Consider the following 21,114-nt stretch of genomic DNA (forward strand, 5'->3'; position numbering starts at 1 on the left):
GGCACTTTACAAATCAAATGTTTCCCTTTGCCACCCTTTGATCCAAATCACTGGGATGTCAACATGGGAATCCGTCTGCTAGGCTGGGGCAGAAGACACAGTCGTTCCTTTGCCATCATGTAATCCACATTGTCCTAATTAGAGACACGCAGGTAGAGTTTGGTCGATGCTTATATGTTATTGCACAAGTGCAGGAAATGCGGTGTGTCCCTGCCATGCAGGGAGCATGAATGAACACTTGCATTGCATCACAGTAAACCTAAGTCGTGTGGTATCCCCATTTCATGATCCTTCTTTAGATTGAGTTAGATAAAGTAAATAGAGAGTAAGCTCAGCTAGCTGGTAGCTACATTATCTCTATGTTCTGTTCAGCTTCACATGAAGGCTAGGAGAGGTGTAATTAGAAGTTAGCCAGAAACACCAAAGAACCAAGGAGGACACTGGGATACTTATCATAGACTATTTTCATTGGATACAGCGTTACTGTCTTTGTAGTCCCCTGCTGTAGTGTTTCTGTCTTTAATGACTAGGTGTGTTTTTTTACAGGAAGCAATGCATGGCCCAAGGACTGTGCCGCACCACTATGATATTTCTCCTATGGTCAAGCCCCCATACAAAGTTATGTTGTTTTGTGATAGTTGATGTTACGTTTGTGTGTGTGTGTGTGTGTGTGTGTGTGTGTGTGTGTGTGTGTGTGTGTGTGTGTGTGTGTGTGTGTGTGTGTGTGTGTGTGTGTGTGTGTGTGTGTGTGTGTGTGTGTGTGTGTGTGTGTGTGTGTGTGTAAAAACCATGAACAGGATAGCTGGGCCAAAAATTCAAACTCTCCAGTCTTAACCACTGATTTGTGTGGACTGGGTTTGGAGTTAAATGCTACCAAGAGCATGCCTAAATAACTCTTGCTCTCCAAAAGGGGTGGTTGTTAGCTTGGAATGCTAAAAACATTCCCTACCCCCTATCTTTGGAGAGCTTGACTGAATCATTAAGCTATTGGACATCATTTTGGGACGAATAGAGTCAAAAACTATTGGCATATGGGTTGTTTTGCACCTTTCCCCCGGATCACTATATCAAATACAAGATTATTGTTAGACAACCATTGTAAAACAGACAAACAAGCTTTTTTCTTGTAGAACTCGAGCAGCGACACTTACAACATGGGTCAGGTTACTATAATGTTTTAATAAAACAAATATCTTTACTTTTTTTTTACAAGTAAATAAAACAAATATACATTTTACATTAAACAGTAAATAACAATATAGATCATATTGTGTACACATTTACAATATTGGAAACGAACCACGCAGCACCGTGTTCTTATTTATCATACTGGTGTTGACAGAATTCAATAGCTCAGTTAAGTACCACCTCCAGTATAGTATTTACAATACAGTAATTTACTGCAATAATCAAGGTTAGTTTCATAAAAAGAGAAACAAAACAACTCTGCCATTTTAAATGACCTATCGATCTTTCCAAGACACATCCAATGACAACTTCCTTATTCGGCATCTTCCAGCATCCAGGGGAATCTGATTGGTCCATTTTACACCATCGCATCCCTCTGAGCGTATCACTTTTCTCTGGAATCTGTTCTTCCTTTCCAGGTGGTGTGTGTGTGTGTGTGTGTGTGTGTGTGTGTGTGTGTGTGTGTGTGTGTGTGTGTGTGTGTGTGTGTGTGTGTGTGTGTGTGTGTGTGTGTGTGTGTGTGTGTGTGTGTGTGTGTGCGCGCGTGCCAGCACCTCTGACAAATGTGTAGGTTATGGGCAGTGTGTCAGCATCTTAGGCAGTGTGTATATTCAGGGTGTGTGTGTGTCCGCGTCTCTGGCAGGTGTGTAGGTTCCGGTCTGCGGTTCTGCTGACTCCGGGGTCTTTCTCTCCTCTCTCCGGTCTGCAGGAGAGACCACCTCCACAGTCACAGCGTTGGAACAGCTCCAGGCCATGGCCACCTTTCCTACGGTGACGCGTGCACACCTGGCCCTTCGTCAGCACTGGCTTACAGATACGAGACCAGAAGTGGCGTGCACAGCACAGACCCTCAGAGCAGTCGGAGGACCTCAGGCAGTTGTCACTTTCCCGACCTAGAGAAAGAGCGAGAGAAGAGAGAGGTAAATATGTGTTCTGTTGGAAACTTGGAAAAGGCCTCAAAGCTGGAATTTTTAGAATGAAATGTTTTATTTCAAACCCCTTGGCTTTGTGTTTTCAATTGAAATGTAGTCCGAAGTGGACAGTGTCGGGAGGACAAATCTATAGAATCTTTATGGGTAGTGTTTGTTGTGTGGGTGTGTAATACACACCTACCTTTGACAGAATGTTGTGGTTGACCTTGGGGCAGAGGCAGTCTCTTGCCATGGTGTTCCATGGTGTTGTTCTGCCTATTCCCCACACTGGTAGTGACTACAGCTTCAGCATCTTGATCACTGGCCTGACAAACACCTGAGGGAAAAGGTACACGTTATCAATAAACGCTAATTAAGTTAAGATAATTACAATATCTCATGACACCCCAACATTCTTATCCATAAGTTATTGTTGTACTCCCAATACCTCTCTTACCACATCATTCAAATTCAATACAAGACATCGCATGAATTAAAAATATCATCATCTGAAAATGGTTGAAAGGATAACAACATGTAACATGTGGTTATGTTGAGCTTACCGTTGATGCAGCGGTTCCCAGCGCAGCACACTGAATCCCTTGCGCACCGCTTCCGGATCTTTCGGCATGGGAGGCACGCGCCTCGGATATCATTGCAGAATTCATCGGTCCCACACTCATCATCATATGTGCAAATAAGCTAAGATAAATAGACATAATAAAATATGTATTTCCATTGGAACATAAATGCAGAACGCATTTCGGTAAAAGCGCAAAGGTAACGTGTCCAACAAACGTTTGGGCATTGGTTAGTGTTGGTATTACGCACAGCTCCTAGAGCTTTCTAGTAGGGTTTCTTACCTGCAAAGTGTCCACGACTGCTTTCTGCCTGTCGCTATCTGGTGAAGACGGGCGTGGGCTCGGGCTAACCGTGTCGTTGCCACCAGGCAAGTTCTTGATGGCATTAGAGTTCAGTAAAACCGCCCCGGCATAAGCATCCCCAAGGTATCCAAACAGCATGAGATGCACGGCCATAAAACGAAGCACTGACAGATGAAGCATACTTCTTCTTTATGTAAATTATCGGTCTTATAAATAAATCCGTCAAATGTATTGTTAAAAAGTCCGCTTAAGTATTGTATCCTACCACAAAGTCTCAAGAGGTTGTTGTTAGTAGGGTATTTTGAGGTATCCTAAAGCATGGCTCTGCGATGTTCTCTTTATACATTTGGGTCTGTATTTATTCCCGCCCCTCGCCGCACACAACAAAGGCGGAGGGTGGAATTTCAAAGGCGCTTAAAATCCTGAGCTCCACTGTACGGAAATGGGCAACCGCCCCGCCAGGATTTCGGTTCACAATGTTTGTGTGATCAACAAGTCTCTATTGGGATTGCGCACATCACCTGCCTGGAGACCTCATTCTTTAAACGATACTTAATAAAGGATGCCATTAGGATACAGCTCAGGATAACTCCTGGCGTATTATGGCATTGTAGCCAATACCACATTTCTGTCAACTGGCTAGAGTAGCCAAATGTTGATTAAATTGGCACCAAGATTATTTACTCACATTTCAGACAGAATAAGTTGTGGAGCTGCTCAAATCCAGAACTTCTAATTGACACGGAGCAGTTGACACGGACCCTATTGCTTATTTTGGGTAAGATGGTCTGAAATCTATGAACCGTTCTGGCTCGCACAAGCCGCTCATGCAAGGCTACTTACTATTTGTACATAGTCTGAAATCTGCACTCATATCTCGCAAATATTATGATTTAATATAGCATTTTTCCTTATTACCACATCCTATGAATGAACTGTATCTGTTGTCTGGACACATTCTCCCATTTTTACGCTCTTTTGGGAAAGTTTGGCACAGTGGAAGGGTCTTTCCTAAAGGCGCACTATTTTTCCTTTGACATTCAAGTCGCCTAACTGTCCTTTGGCTGTGTGTACACGGTGATTGGAGCTACTTTCCGTCGATTAACTACTTCATTTGATCTCTCTGATTGCAAAGGGCACAATTATCCTCTAAGTGTGCTTGATTACACTAGCGGCGGACATCAATATAGGATATGCAAACCATTAAGGGGTGCGAAAGTTTACCGAATTAATGGGCTTCCGTGGAGAGGTCTTTCAGGGCTGACTGGCACATTGAGATAAAAGACAACTCTGATCTTTCATGCTTGCGATCAGGTTGCGCTTGGGAAGGACACAGGCTAAAATAGGCCACCAAATCGGACAGAGTGACTCTCTGCTCTTCCCATGGCCTGTAGCTCACTCCCACACAAATAGTCTCAAAAAGTTTACAATATATCCAGAAAAGGCACCAAAACAGTTGCTGTACGGGGTGAGAAAGCGAGGCCGTAGAGAATGTGCTTGCTTGCTCTTGTAGGCTACATAAATAGTTTGTCACTTGGTCCCCATCTGGTGGTTTATAACTGTATAGACAATGAAGAAGCAATGTCGACATACAAATATTGCCTACCTGAACACGAACACGAATTGGCGCTAAAGTATGTCCGGTGGTTTGGGTTTGATGCTTTAGCTTTTAACCAACGTGTATTAACAAGAACCCCTTTGATAGGTTCAAGTGATCACACAGAGGTGACACACTGTTAGGCCTGTCTCGTGAGTCAATTCCATCTCTGTGAATACACTTTCGATGGGTCTGATTACTGGCATCTGAATACTTACGAACCAGATGAAACATCTCTGAAAAGCTTATAAGGTCCTCCTGTCAAAGCCTACAAGTTGCTTTCATTTGAGTCAGGCTACTTTGGGGTGAACAGGAAGATGCTAACCTTTTGCAAACTCTTGTTGTTGTGGATGTTTCCTTCTCTATATTATTGACTTGGTGTTTTGAATAGAAAATGTTAATTTAACTTTAGATTGGCCACATGAAGAAAAGTATGAAAAGTATGTTGTATTGACTTTTTAAAGGGTGTACACGTGGCCCTCTGAAAATGCATTTGCGGTAGAAACATAACAAAAACACAAGGAAAATACATCAGGCAACTCAGATTGTAATGGTTGGGGATTCAAATCACTGGAAATTAAAGCCGTACGGGTCTGTCAAATTGTGAATGACAAAGTGGTGCACAAGAAACTGAAATGTTTGCAATCTTTTCTATTGGTCCCTGCATCACAGCAACAAGAGTGTTTAAAATAAGTAATGCAGGCCTAGGCTAAGTGTTCTTGTCTGTGCCGTATGATCTGGATTATTTGTGGCTTGGGTTGCATATGCTTGTACATGAGTGAAGATTGAAGCAAAATTCAGATTATAATCTCTTGGGCCTTTGCAAACTCAGCACATTTTTAAATAAATAAAAAAAGATTGACAGCGCTAAGCATTCCCTCTCAATTTAACAAACCAGCTGTGCCGAAAACTGCTAATCATCTTTGCCATCTCTTTAATCTGATTGAAGCAGTCATTCTAAGTGGTGGTTTATCCATCACATTGACATGTGAGTTTCTGTGCCCATTATCCACAAAGCGTCTCAGAGTAGAAATCGGATCTAGGATTAGGTCCCAACCTGTCTATATAGTCTTATTCATTATGATCTAAATGAGAAACTGATCCTAGATTAGCACTCCTACTCTGAGAGGCTTTGTGGATAAGGGCCCAGGTCTCAGTCTTCAGGTGCAACGACCCACTATCATGTCCAAAGGAGAGTGTACACATAATGCAGTCAGTGTTTCTACTTTGTTTCCATACCATGTGCACTCAGGTTAGGCTACATATCCCTTAAATCTATCTTTTTGTAAAGGGTGAAACGGTGCAAAATACTGTTTTATACAGACTTTCAGTTGTCGTCTACAGTGTTTTTTATTTGATTGTAAAAAATATATATATATATGGAAAGCAGCCATCTAGGAGACAGTGTGACAACAGATGTAATGTTATGAGTCGCTTACTGTTCATGCAGTATTGAAATTATGACATGATGTTAATTGGGATGCCATTGATTTAAGGCACTCGCATTGTTCTACTGATGATGAATGATTACTGGGGTTGGACAGTCAGGTACTGAACCACAAGTGTAGAGAAAATAATGAATGATTACTGGGGTTGGACAGTCAGGTACTGAACCACAAGTGTAGAGAAAATGATGAATGAATGATTAGTGTTACTTTTAAAACATAACCATGTTGGTTGTCCAGTCCACCAACTGTTTTACAAAAACGTTTTTTTAAATATGACTGACGCAGACTTCATACTTATGTCAACAAGGAATAGTAATCGGTTGCTGACTGTTCTTTTATGTATGTATCATTGTCCTCTGGAGTTGACGTTGACTTGTATGACTTGAACTAAACACGGGGAATCAACCCAAGTGTCAAATATTAAACAGACTGTCACTTAAGTTTACAAACCAACACAATTCTCTAGAGAAAGAAAGCAAGTGCATTACAAAGTAATCAAGCACTTTAATATCAATACACAGTAACAATAACAAGTGCTCATAACATTTCATCCATTCAAATTGAATTCAGCACCTGTATTTACAATACTGTAGAAACGGCAGCACTGAAGGCATTAAAATTCCATTAGAACTGGTAAATTAAACTACTGTGGCGTGAACATGGGACTTACCTATTTAAAGGGATGGTATTTATATTGATTGGTTAGCAACTACATGATGAAATAGCAACTCATAGGATGTGAATGTCAGACATTTGCAATATGTAAGGTTGATGTGTAGCTAAGAGCATAGAGTAGACTTTCAAAATAAATCTTTGTTATCTGATCGCTCAATGCCTGTGAAATGAAAGATGGTCCGAGGATCTTCACTGTTGTTGTTGTTGATGAAGTTTGTTAATAACAGCATAATAACAAATTGCTTTCCAGAAATGAGGGATGAATATGTGTGACTGATTACATTTGTAAGCAGGACATTTGAAAGGTCATAATTTTTCCATCAGAAGCACAGAACAAAAAGGTTGCTTTTTTTAAAAGCTAACTAGCTGCTGCATACAGTGTACATGAGTAAAGTAGATGGGTGTAGCAGCCTATGTGCATGTGTGAGAATGTAACTTCAAATGATATGTACATATACTCTGTGGTTCTAAAAGTAATATTAAGGACAAACAGTAACATTCTGGTTCGTCATGAGCACTTGGTACCTGTTTGTCTTGTCAGACTCAGTGTTAAGATCCTGTATCCCTATTGAGGAGGTTCAGGTACCAGATACTGTAGGTACTAGGTACTGCTGAGCCAAACCTCAGGAACCAGCTATAGTAATAGAAGTCTTGGAGAGAAAACAGGGTGCAGAGGGGAAGCCTTCCAAACATGGACCCAGCCTGTCTGTTTGTGTCTGTAGGAGCAGTGCAGGTCTGTGGCCGCAACAGAAAACTCATCTTCCACCCTATATATTTCACTTTTTTATCGTTCCTTATAGTGTCCTTACACTCTCACATATATTGTGCACACACTCAGTCTCACACGCGCATTCTGCTAAAGGAAAAGGCATTGTTTTAGCTCTAGGACCTCTCTCTCTCTCTCTCTCTGTCTGTCTGTCTGTCTGTCTGTCTGTCTGTCTGTCTGTCTGTCTGTCTGTCTGTCTGTGAGAGAGAGAACACTGAGGATATGCTAAGGTCATTAAATTCTAGTCCCAGAGCCACGTATAGCGAAGGCATATCGGTGACCCACAGCGGTTGTGGTCCTCTTCTTCTCTTCCCCCTCTCCTCTTCCTATTTATTGCAGTCTTTAGAATGAAACTACATCAGGAAGTAGGCCCCCAGGCCAATGACAGAAGAGAATTTGGTATTGGGGGTGGGGGGTGACGTTTAAAAATCATTGTCCCAGCCAGAGTTGTCATCTGGGGGAGGGTCTTCATTGTCCTCTGGGAAGCTGTCAAAGTTACTTGTGTCCGTCGATGATGTCACCTGATTGACAGACAAAGACAGACAGATAATTGAACCACTTAAACTTTGTATGAAAGCAGCTTGCTGCTGAGATCTTTGTTTGTGACTTACATTAGGGATTATAGGGGGTGTCAGAGTTCCCTTCCGTAGACCTTCCCCGTTAAAGCCCTCGAACCATCTGGAAATGTATAGAAACTGTTGTTGTAAACATCAAAATGTGGAAAGATGAGTAGAATAATATGGCTCCATATCCATGAACTTACTTGTGTTTTTGGATGTCTTTAACACCATTTTTCAAGTTTCCCAGTCTTTCTGAAGGATTGTCCCTAACATGGACACATCATGGTTAAATTCTCTACTTAAGACCAAATTATATTAAAGGTCCAATGCAGCCATTTTTATCTCAATGTCAAATCATTTCTGGGTGACAATAAATTACATTAGTGTGACTGTTTTCAATTAAAATAGTCAAAAAGTTACAAAAATAACTTCTTAGCAAAGAGGATTTTTTTCAGGAAAGAATTTTGCTAGGACTGTCTGGGAGTGGTCGGAGTGGGGACAGGAAAACTGAAAATTAGCTCTTACCGGTAGAGAGGTTCAAAACTCTCTTTCTTATTGGTCTATTAACTCATTTACCGTATGTTGATGTCGCCATGTAAGGCCAAAACTCCGTCCCACCAAAACAGAAATTTCAGGTGGTCTTTTCAAACAAATCTTACACTAACAGGGCATTATCATACTTTTTACAATTTCACAGTATTATTCCAACCTCGTAGTGTGGAAATATATATAAAATACAGGAAAATCACGTTTTTGATTACATTGAGCATTTAAACAGTAATTGTTGAGGGTGGACCAAATGGTTTGCGACTCACCTGCATAGTTTTTTTATTAAGTTGGCAGCGTTTTTGGTAATCTTCTTTGGAAACTCAATCATGTCAATGCCCCTCAGGATGATGTTATAGGTCTTCATGGGATCAGGGCCAGAGAAGGGAGGGCTGGAAGACCGGGGTAGAAGTAGACGATAACATTTCTCCCAATCTAAATTTAAATCTAGCCTTACACTTTAATTTAAGAGTAATTATCAGGTTTGTCTGTATACCTGCCGGTGAGGAGCTCAAACATGAGGATTCCTAGAGACCAGTAGTCGGCTGAGATGTCATGGCCTTTGTTCAGAATGATCTCTGGTGCCACGTATTCTGGTGTTCCACAGAATGTCCACGTTTTCTTCCCAAACCCTATCTTCTTGGCAAAGCCAAAGTCCACCTAAACAAAGAACATGGGAAAATACATTCTTAGTGGCAACCTGCAGCATTAATAGTTCAAAGGGTTAGAGGTTTGAGCCATCAAGCTTTGAATCCACAATGTGTGTCCCTTACTAGCTTGGCGTAGCCCCTATGATCCAGTATAAGGTTCTCTGGTTTGAGGTCTCTGTAGATGATGCCTTTGGAATGCAGGTAGGCAAATGCTTCCACCACACAAGCTGTGTAGAACCTAGTGGTGGAGTCCTCAAACGAACCCCTGGAGAAGGAAGTGACAATAATCACTAAAATAACCATAATATTTCAAACAAGCCCACATTGACCAGCTCTTCCACAGACTCACTGAAACACATGCGAGGCACAATGAAATGAGTTGAAATGTTGGCCTAACACGCTGACTAGGCCGGCCACTTAGCGTGCGTGAGCGTTGCAAAATAGAGGATCAAATACATGTTATTCTCTTATTTCATTCAAACTGGTCGCGGGTGTCAACGGGAGTCTGCGTAGCCAGGCGCTAAACTAAAATTTGGTTTTACTTTAGAAGCTTGACACGCTGCAAGTCCCACCTCTCAAAACTGTTTTCACGAGCATACTTACCCACGTGGGTGATTGAAAGATGAACGGGTAGAGAAAATCAAAAGAACTAACTAACAAAAAAAAACTAACTAGGTTTCCCCTTTTACCTGTGGATTAATTGTCGGAGTAGAGAACACATGATTTTGTATGACTTAAAATGGGTCAAAATTCTACAAAGACAGTGCAAAAATAGGATCATATGCATTTCAGGTAAAATAACAAAACAATGTTTATCTCCCAGGACAAATTAGCTAGCAACAGCAAGCTAGCTAAATGTCCATGAATATTTCATGTGTGTTTTGACCTGTCCCCAAATTAATATAGTTGATCCACAGTTGGTTTTGGTATGTTAACCTGCGTGTCATGAATGAGCATGGTGGGGATAGACAAAAGCAACATGCGCACAATGGTGGTTCGGACAAAGTATAACACTCACCGGTCTCTAAGAATGGTCCACAGCTCTCCTCCCAGACAAGCCTCCATCAGCATGTAGAGATACTTACTGTCCTTAAACGTCCTGTACAGTCTGAATTTGAAACACAGAGCACAAAGATATCAAGACAGTAGCGAGGGGAGGGTGGGTTCTCTGCAGTTTCACTGTGAATTAAAAGTGTCTGTGGACAGGTGTTGCATGAGTGTCTCTACCTGACAATGAAGTCAGAATGGGCCTCCTGCATGATGAGTTTCTCAGAGCGGATGTGCTCCTGCTGCCGCGTGTCCACGATGTGACGCTTCTTCAGGATCTTCATGGCAAAAGTCTTCAACTCATCACTCTTCAGCTGGACCTGTTGACACAAGGGAGAGGAGAGCACTGTTAGCTGTAGGCAACAGTTCAATGAGACATCAATGCAATTCAACGTAAGTTGCAGCTTAGTGTGGACTTCCTACATTTGTTGCTAGATTCCAGAAGACTGAACAGTCCCTTTACCAGTCAGAATGTTGAATTAACTGTCTGCTGAGTTCGCCCTTATGCCGTTGGAAATTATAGTCAAAATATCCGTAAGACAGCATTATTAAACCGACTTCAATATACAGGTCTCTGTGCATGGCTCTCATGGTTTGTTTGTTCATAATCTGAGGCAGGTGCACATCATGTAAATACATTCAGACAATGCATGCATATTAACCGTACTTGTGCAGGTGTTTACATGGTTTTGCGCATGTGCCAGGTGATGGAAATTGCAACGGCAGTACCAGCATTTTAAAAAGTCAGTTTAACAATACTTTTCTGTAGATATTTTGCCTCATGTTTTGCACATGAACCATTGAAGTGGACAACTGGCAGAGTAAATTCAAATGACAGCTTACTCAACATTTTGGCTACACAATGCTATTCACGGCAATGTTCATTAAGCAATAGCTTGCTATTAGGTCCGGAGGCCGATATATGGCAGTTGTGGTTCCTACCAGCTCTACGCGGCCGAAGCCACCAACCCCCAGTGTGTCAATGATGTTGAAGTCCGCCAGATTGAGGATGGAGAAGAAAGCGTTCTCTGCTTCGTACCTGCAGGGACAGAAAACAAGGACATGTTAACTTTGAGGTAGTACTTATTTTTTACTTATTTTAATTCTACACTGATTAAAACATGGGACAGATGGTGGAATCTCTGGCCAATCATTGGCATTGATCAATTAGAAAAAACACCTGCAGTACTCCAGACCTGTTTAATGTCCTGAGTCCTGACCTCTATCACAACACAGAACCTCTCTCTCCCCTGTCTGTTCCCATTTCACCAGAGACGGAGGGGGACAAAAGTCACATGAGTTGACTCCTCTGGAACCAAATGGCTCGGCCTGTCACTCCCAGTGTTCTCTCTGGTTACTGTTTAATCCTGTGGGCCTTATCAGCTCAGTAGTGTGATCGAGAGGATCAGGACAGATAGAGGCCTGAGGATAAAGGGTTACTGGGTCAACACCTTCAGCCTCAGATGCATGCAAAAAACAATCACTGTGACTGCGGACTGGTTCATACTTTTACATGTGAAAGGGGAGAGAGCAAGGACAGCAGCTTCACAGCGATTACAAATGTCACACCTGTCCAGCCACATTAACCCATACTGGAATTTTTCCTGGACTATGTGACATTACCAGGAAACATCTGGGCCCTAGTGATGAGCTCCAATCACAGACCTCCTTACTGGAGGGCAATTATGTTTATGATGATGACTCTGTTTGTGGTCTTCTCCACAGTCTCACATGTAGAAGGTGTTGTCTAGAAGGTGTGGTCAATGGAACCAACTCTGCCAGTTGGTACAACTGTCTATCTGTCTGCCCTGTTTCCCAGAAAAAGGACATGTTTAGCAGGGGCAGTGAGGCCCACTTGTCACTGAGCACTGAGCACTGAGCACAGATCTATTGGGCTTCACTAGGCTCTCCTTTCATCACTCCGGTCTACTCTACCCATCTCCTGGAACACAGCCCAGACTGCACTCAAAAAAGGGTGGCCCATTTACAGCTCAGGGTGACTGACAGCTGACCCCTCTCCCTGTCAAGAGTTTCACAAGTCAAGGGGTGACAGCGAGGCCCACTTGTCCCTGAGCACTGAACACGGCTCTATTGGGCTTCACCAGCATCTCCTTTCATCACTCCCCTCTACTCTACCTATCTCCTGGAACACAGCCCAGACTACACTCCAAAGAGGGTGGCTGACAGCTTACCCATCCCACTGTCAAGAGTTTTACAATTCAAGGGTGATGGGTAAGGCTAAGAGATTTTCCTGACCAAGTAACCTGAGAAGGGAAGCGTTACAGCTCATTTCAGACCTACCTCAGTCAGAAGCTAATTTGATTGTAAGACTAGTTTATGACCACAAGATGGTGACGTTGTACCATTGTCATCACAGGTAAAGGAAGTTCAACTTAACTCTTATTTGTGTGTAACCTTTATTTAGGTAAGTCAGTTAAGAACAAAGTCTTATTTACAATGATGGCCTATCCCGGACCACACTGGGCCAATTGTGCGCCGCAGTATTAGACTCCCAATCACGGCCGGATGTGATTCAGCCTGGGTTCAAAACCAGGGACTGTAGTGTCGCCTCTTGCACTGAGAAGCTGTGCCTTAGACCGCTGCGCCACTCGGGAGCCCATTTCAGTTGTTGAGAATGGAAGAAAGAAGAAATAAATTAAAATGTATAGACTTATGTGGAGGCTCCTCAAAGGAGGAAGGGGAGGACCATCCTCCTTATTGAATTTCATAAAAATAAAAATAGTAAAACATTAAAAAAGTTATGCTTTTTAAATAAAACTATACTAAATATATTCACTTCACCAAATAATTGATTAAAACACACTGTTTTGCAGCACTCTGTAGGGTAGCACTATCGTGTAGCCGGAGGACAGCGGTCCTCCTCTGTTCTGTTCTCCTCTGGGTACATTGACTTCAATAGAAAACCTAGGAGGCTCATGGTTCTCACCCACTTACATACAGTAGACTTACACAGTAATTATGACAACTTCTGGAGGACGTCCTCCAACCTATCAGAGCTCTTGCAGCATGAACTGACATGTTGTCAACCCAATGAAAGGATCTGTTTTTTTTCACCTAGTCACATATAGCTGATGTGTTCTGCACGTAAGTCCACAAGCAAAGGGAAAGGGTGAGAGGAGGAGAGAGTGTAGATCGTTGTGACATGGAATTATGTATACTGTACAATGTGCAAAGTGATCATGCTGTTTTAATGTGGCTGCTATGAAAGTGAACTGTGTTCGTGTGTGATCAGTGGTGTATTCACTCCGCTGATTCTGTTGAAAAACGTTTCTTAAAAGGAAGCAAATGGAATGAAACAGGGATAAACATATCTGAATTTGTCCAGAGAAACTTTCATTCGCAACTGTTGGACTAATGATTACACCCTAGATCAGCTAGATGCAGGCAAGAGTGTGCCAGGCGGTAGCTCATAGAACCTCTGCATATATTTGGTTTGATGTTTGTAGTTCCTGGTAACACATTGACCAACTCATGATCTGTTTTTAATATTGTAAGTGAACAAAAACATTTTAATACATGGGCGTAGATGGGGCGTAGGATTTTACCTTTTTAACTCCTTTTTTTATTTTGTTTGTTTTTTTATTCTGTCTGTCACCTTGATTAACAAAAATGATCTTGACCTGTGCAGCTACGCTGTAAATTGTCAATCATAGGCTAGGCTGTAGCAACCTCATGATGGGTACAGGGAAAATTATAGTATCATGTCTAGCCTAAACCTATCGATGTTACATTGAGATGGATGAATGGAATATGAATGACAGTCATCCAACATGATGTAATAGAAATACGGTCATGCTCATAAAAAAATATCCTCCCTCATCTTAAAAGGCACAAACCGCCACTGATCGAACTGCAGAAAATTGCAGATATACATAAAAGCAATCAGTTCATCTATACAAGTGTGATGAAAAAATACACACACTAGTGTTAAGAGCATTGGGCCAGTAACCGAAAGGTCACAGGTTTAAATCCCAGAGCCGACTCAGTGAAATAAAAAAGACACTTAACCTTAATTGCTCCACTAAGTAACTCTAGATAAGAGCATCTGCTAAATGACTCAAATGTATAACCCGCACGTGGGTCATTAAATATTGTGTGGATGACATCTAATTGCGATTTTTTTTGGGGGAGATATTGCAATTGTGATTAGAAATAGCAATATTTAAACACTTGGCAAAAACTTGGTAATTCCATCAGACATGGTTAAAACAACTGTCAAGCTAGAAAGCATCACTTCTAAAGTGAAATACGATCATATTAATGCATACATACTGTGCTAATCTTTTCCAACATTGTTATAGGCTACATATGATAATATATAGGATTATTAACATGATCATCCAAATACACTCACCAGCCAGTTTATTAGGTACACCATCCCTTTCAGTTTATTAGGTACACCACCCCTTTCATGAAAATTGTTCACTCCTACAGTCACATGGCTTGCTATGTAAAGAAGGCAGACAGGCATCTAGGCATTCAGTTACTGTTCGATTGAATGTTAGAATGGGCAAAACGAGTGACCTAGCGACTTTGAGCGTGGTATGATCGTAGGAGCCAGGCGCGCCAGATACATTATCTGAGAAACGGCCCCCCTCATGGGCTTTTCGCGCACAACAGTGTCTCGGGTTTATAGACAATGGTGCGACAAACAAAAAACATCCAGTCAGAGCCAGTCCTGTGGGCGAAAACAGCTTGTTGATGATATATTTTAATGTGGTCACCACAAATCTGAGGTCATTTCTGCACAACACTTGCATGTGGATGACATCAGTTTGCTTGTAGCCGAAATACTGCCATAGGCCTACTCTGAAGATACGCCCTTCTTTGGCACCAAATTGACATTGTCATTAGCAGCAATCATGTTTCGATGCACACACAGGTCCTCACCAGAGTGTAACTGTGCAGAGAGTGAGAGAGCCTGCTTGTGATTGGTCAGCATCATCTGTGCATGTAGAGAGTGAATGAACAAAGACTAGCGCATCTCATTGGAGGAGGCACCATAGTCTAGTTTTTGTTGTGTTAAGGGATGGATAAAAATGTACAGAATGTTTACTTGGAGGAAAATGGGGGAGGGTCATGCGTTTTCAATTTCAGTTAAGGAGAGGGTTTAAAATCTAGTTTTTTAAATCTAGTAATTTGTAATTGATTAAATGTCAATATTTCTCACTGTTTTAGAATTAGTTGCTTATGAGGCTATACTGTATATCGTGTGCCCAATGCTGCGACTCATATCTGATTCTCCGCTGGGCAAGCAATATCAAGTGCACCTATAGGTCATTTAGTGTGGTCTCAGTCAAATGATCCATAGCCTATAGGCTATAGGCTACGAAGTGCATACTCCTAGAAGCACAGAGCAAAGTTATATTTTTAATATATCTGCTCGGATGGTGTAAATAAAACTAGTCTGCATTACACACTGCAATGGATATTCCAACCCCGAGCCCTGGCCTGCTCTGCTCATGCTGATCAAAAACCTTTTTGTGTGCTGCCTAACCAATGCTGTGTTGTGTAGACCTACAGCGGCAGTTCAGGAGGCGAGTCAAAGGCTTCTTCCGAAAATACATTTTTGATGTTGCACACAGACTAGCCTATAGACTATGTTCTGAACAGTTTGAAAAGGAGAGCACAAAGTTGAGAAGGAGGACCAGAGGTCAACTTTGATAGCTTGCTACTACTAGAATTGATTTGATTAAAAACAATATGTTTCTTGACCAGGATGTATTTATCAGAGTCATTGACCTCACAATAAGCCAAATTTGAGTAACTTACATTGATTGGGGTTCTAAAACAATACATCGGAAATACATCGGAAATGGACAGCTTATGGTGTTGAATACATCAGAAATGGACAGCTTATGGTGTTGAAAGTAGATGCCAACATGTAATGCCAACATGTTTCAAGCTGACCACCACTGTCCCTGTTCACAAGAGCTCCAAGGAAACCTGCTGGTCACGACACACATCAACACTATCATCCCAGACACCCTAGACCCACTCCAATTCGCATACTGTCCCATCAGATCCACAGATGACGCAATCTCAAGTGCACTGCCCTCTCCCACCTGGACAAGATGGGAAATAACTATGAGAATAATGTTAATATTTACAGCTCAGCGTTCAACAACATAGTCCACTCCAAGCTCACCACCAAGCTAGGGATCCTGGAACTAAACCCCTCCCTCTGCAACTGCATACTGGACTTTCTGATCGGTCGACCCCAAGAGGTGAGGGTAGGCAACAATACCCCCGCCACGCTGACCTACAACACGGGGGACCCTCAGGGGTGTGTGCTTAGTCCCCTCCTTTACTCCCTGTTCACCCTCGACTGCGTGGCCGCGTACGACTCCAACACCATCATCAAGTTTGCTGACGACACAACAGTGGTAGGCCTGATCATTGCCGGCAATGAGTCAGCCTAAAGGGAGGAGGTCAGAGACTTAGCAGTGTGGTGCCAGGACAACAACCTCTCCCTCAATGTCAGTAAGACCAAGCAGATGATCGTGGACTACAGGAGAAAGAGGGGAGAGCACGCCCCCATCCACATTGACGGGGCTGTTGTGGAGCGGGTCCTTGGCATCCACATCACTAAGGACTTAACATGGTCCACATACAGTACATGCGCACAGTCGTGAAAAGGGCACGGAAGCACCTCTTTCCCTTCAGGAGGCTGAAAAGATTAGTCATGGGCCCTCAGATTCTCAAAAGATGCACCATCGAGAGCATCTTGACTGGCTGCATCATCGCTTGGTATGGCAATTACACCACCTTTGACCGCAAAGTGCTACAATGGGTGGTGCACACAGTCCAGTACATCACTGGGGCCAAGCCCCCTGCCATCCAGGACCTTTATATCAGGCGGTGTCGAAAAACTGGCAAGGACCCTAGTCACCCAAGTCATAGACTGCTCACTCTGCTACCATCTGGCAAATGGTAACAAAGCATCAGCTCTTGGACCAACAGGCTCAGAGACAGCTTCTACACCCAAGCCATAAGATTGCTAAATAATCAATTAATGAACTATCTGCTCTGACTCTATCTTGCACTGACCCTATGCACACACACTTGCTGCTGTTACTCTGTTCATTATTTTACTCTTATTATTATCTATCCGGATGCCTAGTCACTTTACCCTGCCTTCATGTACATATCTTCTTCAAGTACCTTGTATCTCTGCACATTGATCTGGTACTGGTACTCCCTGTATATACTGTAGCTCCATTCTTATGTATTTTATTTAATTCCTCTTGTGTTAGTTACTAGCTATTTTGTACATTTTTTTTACTGTGCATCATTGGGTAAGGTCCATAAGCAAGCATTTCACTGTAAAGTCCAGATCAGTTGTATTCGGAGCATTTAATAAATACAATGCGATTTGATTTGATTAAATAGCCTACCTCCGTGTCAGTTAAGTTAAAACCAAAACTCATATTCAGGGGTTACGCCATAGGCCTACATTTCATTAAAGAAAATGGGGCAAAGCACAGGCCTACCCCTTGTTAGCTTAAGATTTTGAAGAAAATAAAACTGATTATATCTGATTATATAAATCTGATTATATAAAGTGATCTATAACAGAGCTTTGGTCCGCAAAGCTTTATCCCAGAAACAAGCTGTGAATACGCAGGAAAGACGTTACTTTCTTTGACATTCAGAGGCTGATCTACAACCTTCTATAGCCGAGGAGGCAAAAAATAGACATTGCTTGGGAAATAATCTAATTCTGTCACTATCAAGTGATTAAGTGACTATTCACTTTCTGTACAAAAGCCAGATAGCTTTTAGGGAAAAACTTGAGTGACCTTCTCTCGTTGGGTTAAGCCACGGAAGAAGAATAGCCAGCAGTTAATAGCCAGCCTCCATTTTTTTGGCATCAGTAGTTCTACTCTGTCTGGGGTCAAAAGAAATACCTAACTTTTGAAAGTACCATGCTCAGATTCCAAATTATGCTTCAGATGTAATTATTTGCAAACAGGGATAGTTTGGTTTAAAACAAGACACACTGATTTGGCATTGGATAAATATGATAAGATGAACACATAGGCCTATCTCTCTGTCCATTCTTAGCCTGTAATTTCAGTCATTTTTGTGGTATTAAGAAATATTCTGCTGATATGTAAAATGACGTAGAATTGCATGACATTTTTATAAAAGTCTATTTTTTCTTGGACCTGCAAATACAACAATAGATTCATGCAATGCTTTTACTATAAAGGAGATCTTTCCACCCCTACTCTTGTCCACGGTCTGTGAACCCACAACCTTCTGGCCCACAGCCCTGTGTGCTATCAAAATTCCTGCATTGCCATGTAATGCTTACAGGGCGAAGAACTGTTTCTAAAATTGCATATCTAAGGCTTTGGTCTGTCCAAGAAGGGCGGGTAAACATTAGACATCTTCTCCGCTATCCACTTTGTTTTAATTATTATTGTAGGTTATAGGGGAGGGTCACTTGTTTTCTTTCTAACCTTTATTATAAATAACATTCACTCTCTAACAGTGTCAAAGCAAGAAGAAAATCGCAGCCTCTTGCTATATGGATATTGCAATGGCAATTTCTATCTGAATTTGATTAATCATGCAGTCCTATTTCAACCACATAAAATATGCATCCAAGCAGAACAAAAATATTTCCTCTATTTGCGGGTTAGGGTCGGGTAAGGGCCTCAGATTTTCACTTTATCACATAATAGTCGGATGGTTGCGGAAGGGTTATCAGAAATTGCAGGCAGGTGAACAAACAGCTGACCCATGCACCACTTATACCCCCATTTCTTGCAAATCTGACAAAATTAATTTTGAAAGATGAGATCCTTTATGAGATACAACAATAGAAAACAAGCATTTGTATTGTATAGCAGTGGTGGAAAAAGTACTCAATTGTCATACTTGAGTAAAAGTAAACATACTTCAGTAGAAAATTACTCAAGTAAAAGTGAAAGTCACCCAGTAAAACACTACTTGAGTAAAAGTCTAAAAGGATTTGGTTTAAAATATACTTAAGTTTCAAAAGTAAAAGACATTGCTAGAATGTACTTACATATCAAAAGTATAAACCATAAGCAAACCAGACGGCACCATTTAAAAAAAACAATTGACGGATAGCCAGGGGCACACTCCAACACTCAGACATAATTTACAAACTAAGCATTTGTGTTTAGTGAGTCCGCCAGATCAGAGGCAGTAGGGATGACCAGGGATATTCTCTTGAAAAGTGTGTGAAATGGACCATTTTCCTATCAAAATGTAACAAGTACTTTTGGGGGTCAGGGAAAATGTATGGAGTAAAAAGTACATTATTTTCTTTAGGAATGTAGTGAAGTAAAAGTAAAAGTTGGCAAAAATATAAATAGTAAATTAAAGTACAGATACCCCAAAAAACTACTTAAGTAGTACCTTCAAGTATTTTTACTTAAGTACTTTACACCACTGGTATACAACAACCTTGAATCCAACTGCACAACCAGGGATGGAAATATTGTTGAAAACATTACCAATGTATCATACTGGACACAATGCAGAAGATTGTACGGAGAGTTCCATGACAAAGACTCTATTCACTGTCTTACTGAGACGTGGGCCTCACTACAGTGACCAACACACAGTACCTTTCTCCATTCTTATCTCTTTCCAGGATATAAGCAAAACAGTGAAACATTATTTATATTTTGTACACAAAGAATATAATCTTCTGTAGTCCCCACCAATATAAGAATTTCAGTGTGAGAGAGGTTGACATTTCAAATGTTTCATACGAGTACACACAGCCAGGTATGAAATTACTGTATGTACTGTTTATAATAACATGTTTAAACATCATACAGACTTCCAACAAAGAACATAATACTACCAAAATAATTACCTAAGGTGTAATAAAACAACTATATTTCTGACATTAGTAGATTAGCGAACAGTAGACAGATAAGATCATAAATAATTATGTCATTCTTGTCTGTGAGTGTGTGCGTGCACGAGTGTGTGCCTGGCTGTATGAGTGTTTGCCTGCATGTGTGTATCTGTATATGAGTGTATATAATGTATCAAACACTCTAGCCTCTAATACCCCCTCCAAGCCCCCATCTATTGCTCCAATGCTTCCTGAAGAGAGAGGGAGAGTGCTTCCCAAAGTCCCCCATGAGATCTTCTGATGGGACACAGCTGCCAGTACCTCCATTTTCATCACATCAGGGACTGGAGCCTGGAACAGACCAGACCCTTTCTATACACGGTGTGTCCAAGCTCAAACACACACTCAAAACTAAGTTGTAGGTTTTGCCTTTGTTACTAAACTCTGGATAGAAACACCGGCTTTCAGTGACAGATATTAATACAAATGTTCCACAAACTTTGTGGTTAGGATATTCCTTTATGTCAAAGGGACCCTTACCACCCTTACTGCATTGAGGATATAATCAAATGATAAACAAAAAGTGTAGTGTTGAGGAAAAGGCAACTCTCCCTAATAGCGAGAAGCTGTAGTCAAGATGCGGTTGCCGTGTGGCGCCCAGCCAGCTGTGGCCAATTAGACAGGTTCCATCTCAGTGCGGTCTGATTCAGGCTCCTCAATCTCTCCTGGCGACCGGCTCCCATGGAGTAACGAACAGGAAAGGAAACTCCGGGAATACAACAGACAGTAGCGGGATGGTGAAAAAGTAATTTTAATCAGGGTGACAAAGGCACATATTTTTGATTTGACAGACAGAGGAATTAGAGGTGCATTTATTTGGTCTTGTGTGGCTCAGTCTGTAGAGCATGGAACTATCAATGCCAAAGGTTGTGGGTTTGATTCCTTCTGAGGTCACCCATAAGGAAATGTATCCA

General features: G+C 41.6%; 2 protein-coding genes across 3 annotated transcripts in view; both read right to left on the reverse strand.

Annotated features, from left to right (window-relative positions):
* Window positions 1-1,159: 1,159 nt before the first annotated feature.
* Window positions 1,160-3,300, reverse strand: LOC135510021 (dickkopf-related protein 1-like). The gene is made up of 4 exons (XM_064930826.1): window positions 2,963-3,300; window positions 2,663-2,801; window positions 2,302-2,436; window positions 1,160-2,081 (listed from the first exon to the last, which is right to left on the reverse strand). The coding sequence occupies exons 1-4, from the start codon at window positions 3,161-3,163 to the stop codon at window positions 1,783-1,785; spliced, it is 774 nt and encodes a 257-aa protein (XP_064786898.1). The 5' UTR covers window positions 3,164-3,300; the 3' UTR covers window positions 1,160-1,782.
* A 2,625-nt stretch (window positions 3,301-5,925) lies between these two features.
* The window catches only part of LOC135511026 (cGMP-dependent protein kinase 1-like), a 142,698-nt gene continuing 127,509 nt past the window's right edge, over window positions 5,926-21,114 (reverse strand). For both annotated transcript variants that reach the window (XM_064932484.1, XM_064932483.1), the window contains exons 10-18: window positions 11,215-11,311; window positions 10,453-10,592; window positions 10,244-10,333; window positions 9,349-9,490; window positions 9,072-9,235; window positions 8,845-8,967; window positions 8,233-8,295; window positions 8,081-8,147; window positions 5,926-7,990 (exon numbers count right to left, since the gene is read on the reverse strand). In XM_064932484.1, the coding sequence (XP_064788556.1) occupies window positions 7,892-7,990; window positions 8,081-8,147; window positions 8,233-8,295; window positions 8,845-8,967; window positions 9,072-9,235; window positions 9,349-9,490; window positions 10,244-10,333; window positions 10,453-10,592; window positions 11,215-11,311 (985 nt within the window). In that variant the 3' untranslated portion in view covers window positions 5,926-7,891. The remainder of the gene's footprint in view (window positions 7,991-8,080; window positions 8,148-8,232; window positions 8,296-8,844; window positions 8,968-9,071; window positions 9,236-9,348; window positions 9,491-10,243; window positions 10,334-10,452; window positions 10,593-11,214; window positions 11,312-21,114) is intronic.

Source organism: Oncorhynchus masou, chromosome 23, assembly GCF_036934945.1.
Source record: "Oncorhynchus masou masou isolate Uvic2021 chromosome 23, UVic_Omas_1.1, whole genome shotgun sequence".
In the NCBI taxonomy this organism is placed as follows: domain Eukaryota; kingdom Metazoa; phylum Chordata; class Actinopteri; order Salmoniformes; family Salmonidae; genus Oncorhynchus; species Oncorhynchus masou.